The sequence below is a fragment of the Atta cephalotes genome, assembly GCF_000143395.1.
Source record: "Atta cephalotes unplaced genomic scaffold scaffold00051, whole genome shotgun sequence".
NCBI classification, from domain to species: Eukaryota; Metazoa; Arthropoda; class Insecta; order Hymenoptera; family Formicidae; genus Atta; species Atta cephalotes.
The window spans coordinates 1,767,271-1,771,259 of NW_012130115.1; the positions used below are offsets into that span (position 1 = coordinate 1,767,271).

Here is a 3,989-nt window from a genome sequence, read left to right on the forward strand (position 1 = left end):
CAAAAATAATGGGTTTCTTTTTACTACACCTAATATATATAAAACATATATATAACATATATTACACGATCAATAGTCACATGCATAATTTTCATACAAAGCTGTACTTTATGAAATGTATAGGTACATCATATTCAAAACGTTTTAATAAATGACTAATGGCTAATGGCTAATGGCTAATATATTAGTACACCGTTAGTAATGAAAATCCATAGTTTACGTTATATTAGATTTTCGATACTGGCAGTAATAATATTTTTTTCTACGTCCAAGGTCTACTTTACCTCTTTTTTCTACGTTTAATAAAAAGAGATATGTTTTTTTATGGTCAAATGTACAGATATTAGTGATATATGCTTTTATATCAGCTTTATATTATATATGCTTTATATTATTCAATATCAGAATATACATACAATTAACATAAATCAAAACTAATGAGAGTCAAACGCAAATTATCAGACGTAACATCTTAAAAAAAATAATCAAATTACGAATTCTCTGATAAATGATATCTTTTTTACTTTGTACATTTTAACTCACTTTGGAGTTTTCTTCAGCAATATAGATATATTACGAAAAGCTCACAAATATGAGAAGATAATAAGAAAGAGAACTAAAATTTTACAACACTTCATCTTTGGCAATTTGTGAGTGACACAATCTGTTTGGATATACATTTTTTTTCATTTATATCTATATTGCCTTGATTTATGTAGTTATACTTTATGTTATATTTTATAGATTTAAAGTCCTCTATATAATAATTGTTTTTCTCAATATTAGAATATTATATGTGTGTGTGTATTATGATGTGTGAATATTTACACAAATTAGAGCTAGAAGTAGTTTATGCTGAGGCATTCATGCAGGTATTCCCTATGTTTATTTATATAAAATATTGCAATTAAATTTTATGTGTACATTATACACATTATATTTTATATGTATACACACAATATTGCATATTTGTAACATAAGGAATGCATAAATAGCTTAGCACAAATAACTTCTATCCATAACGTATGTATATTCACATATTATAGTATACATATATGCAATATTATATAATATTGCCTAAATGTGTATTATATTTAAGTACTTACACCACCAATGTTTATATATTTTAGCATGAATAACTTCTACATCTTTTTATTAAACGTAGCAAAAAATAGAATAGTTACGTATATTATATGTGTAATATATCTATGTACTAATACATGTCTTGCTAATACATCCTGACCTAAAATGTTGCATTGTATGAAAGGAAAAATGCTATTACGGCTATGTGTCAATGTATACTGTCAATATGAAAATTTATAGTTACGTAAATTACATATGTTCAGTACTCGCAGTCTATATCGATACACAGTCCTAATATCATTTTTTTCCTATGACCAATGTCATTTTAGGTCAAGATGTAATTATGTATTATTGTATTATTGTCGATATATGGACATATGTTGCAAATATATATATGTGTATGTATATTAATATATCAACCTTGATTAAATTTTGCCGCTCCAGCATTTCCTTAAATTGAAAAATTAGAATCATATTAAAAAATATGAATATTTAGAAAAATAAGAAAAATAAGAAGCATTCCCAATAAGAGTTAAAGTATCTATGCGATTGAGTTATAGAGTCATATAAATTATAAATGTTGTGAATACTATAATATACTATTAAATTTAAGTCTAAGAAAAATAAATTTCTTTTTGTAAGACATGCGTTATGAAATTAATAGTAAACTTTATTTTTATTCAGTGTTCAGATTAAATTTATTATTACTTTTAAATTATAATTATATAAATTTATTATTACTTTTAAATTATAATTATGATTAAATTTTATTATTTATTTTATTAATTCTAATTTTAAATTGTTTTTATAGTTTTTCTTACTTCTATCAGCGCTAAGTGCTTTACATGAAAAATTTTTATTTAAATTAAATTTTTTCGTTTTATACGTCTAACTCTATAATTTTTTGTGATAACACTTAAATTGAGTAAGATAACGCAATTTTGTGATAATGTTTTGTTTAATATTTTGAAAAAGAATTAAACTATTACTTCAGTTGGAAGAAAAAAATGTCTTTGAATGAATTGTGATATAATAATTTCATTTAAGAGGAATTTAAACGATTCGGATTGGAATAGGAAAATCCTTCAATAAGATGTACGTATATTTAGGTTTCATTTCATAAAAATTAAAGATAGTATCATTTGGATTAAGTAAATAATAATAAAAATAGTATCACTTGGATTTTGTTTTTTATTTTGATAGAATTTATGTGACTTGGCATCACAGCGTTGATATCAATTCTTTTATACAAATGATACATATCATTAGAGTTAAGTAAATAACAAGAAACAATACTAATACATTTGTATTTTACTTTTTAATTAAACAGAATTTGACTTCATTTATACTTCGATTTTAACTTAGTTAAAATTGTAGTATCTGAGTTTTAATTTTTCGTTTGATATTATTGATTAATTAATTTTTTTCGAAGAGTAATAATTTTTTACAAAGAATTAAAGTTACATTAATTGGGTTGGAATAAAAAGACCTTTGAAAATATCGTTGAAAAAAATAAAAATTACTATTAATTGGATACTTAGTATTATATACAAAGGGCTGATTTCACTAATTCGATTAAACCAAATCGGCGTCAATCATAAGTGGTCAATTCTACTAAACAATAAATACAATTAATCAGTTCTACGGCCAATTAAGTAATTGGCATTGGTGAAACCGATCCAAATAATTCTTCATGAAAAATACGCTTAGAGTTTTTTACTTATTTTTAAAAAGGTAAATCTGTAAATAACAAAAAACAGTATCATTGTATTTTACTTTTTAATTTGATAGAACTTAACTTAATTATGTAGTATACAGAAAAGCGAAAATGTAAAATCCATAATGGGTATACAAAATGAAGACAGGGCAATGTTCTTATTTGTTTATGATTTCTAATCCGCAAAAGTTTAGTTTCCTATGAACCATGGAGCGGAACTTGCAGTTGCGCAATCATTGCAAGTCAATGACGAACACCATTCTGGTTAATCTACGGAAAGGCTCTTGTGATTGGTCAGCGCTAATTGCACATACCGGAAATTCCGCTTCATGGGACATAAGAAAACAGATTTTAGCGGAACGGAATCGACTAAATGAAGCCATGACCAATCACGAGCGTTTCGCCAATTCTGCGCCATAGGACCATATCCTCCCATAGGATATGCGGATATGCGGAACTGCGGAATGTTCGTGATTGGTTGTGGCTTCATTCCGCTGATTCTGCCGTTTTTTATTGCGCAAATTTATTGATGACAGCACAGACTCTTGCATAACGCATAATGCATAATGCATAAAGGAATCCTAGGAAATAATGGATGTTTCATCCACAGTAACGAATCGACGCAGAAATTCATCTGAATTACGTTGAAACATCTCCAAACATTGTTTTGAAATCTCACGATCGCGCTTATGGTCCATAGTGAGCAAATGCGACATCCATCTTGCCGATAGCTTTTTCATATCCAATTGTTCGTGCAAAATTTAAATCAACACCATTGTGCCATACAATATGCCTGTGACATATGGCCTCAACAAGCGCACTTTCACTCGTCGATCAGTCAAAACAATATCGTGGACTTTTCGATAATTTCTGGCAGTCATTTCGTAGCAGTCAATTGGACGTCCCGAACGAGGTGCATCACATAGATATACGACCAATTAGATATACGACCACATTTAAATTCATTCGTCCAATTGTATATAGTCGCAAACGCTGATGCAGATGTGCTATGAACATTATCCAATTCGGCTTTGATTTCTTTCGGCGTTAAACCTTTCATATGTAGATGTGTGATCATGCACGAAACTCGTTTTTTTTCATTTTGCAAAAAATACAAAGATTGTTTGCTTTAATCGTTTACAGAAATGAAACCACACGATGAATTCCGTTCAAAATTGGACAGTATTCA

General features: G+C 27.7%; 1 protein-coding gene across 1 annotated transcript in view; it reads right to left on the minus strand.

Moving 5' to 3' along the window:
• The window catches only part of LOC105622994 (phospholipase A1 member A-like), an 87,789-nt gene extending 84,499 nt beyond the window's left edge, over positions 1-3,290 (minus strand). Inside the window, exon 1 of the mRNA XM_012204395.1 lies at positions 3,194-3,290. Within this exon, the coding sequence (XP_012059785.1) occupies positions 3,194-3,290 (97 nt within the window). The remainder of the gene's footprint in view (positions 1-3,193) is intronic.
• Positions 3,291-3,989: the final 699 nt, after the last annotated feature.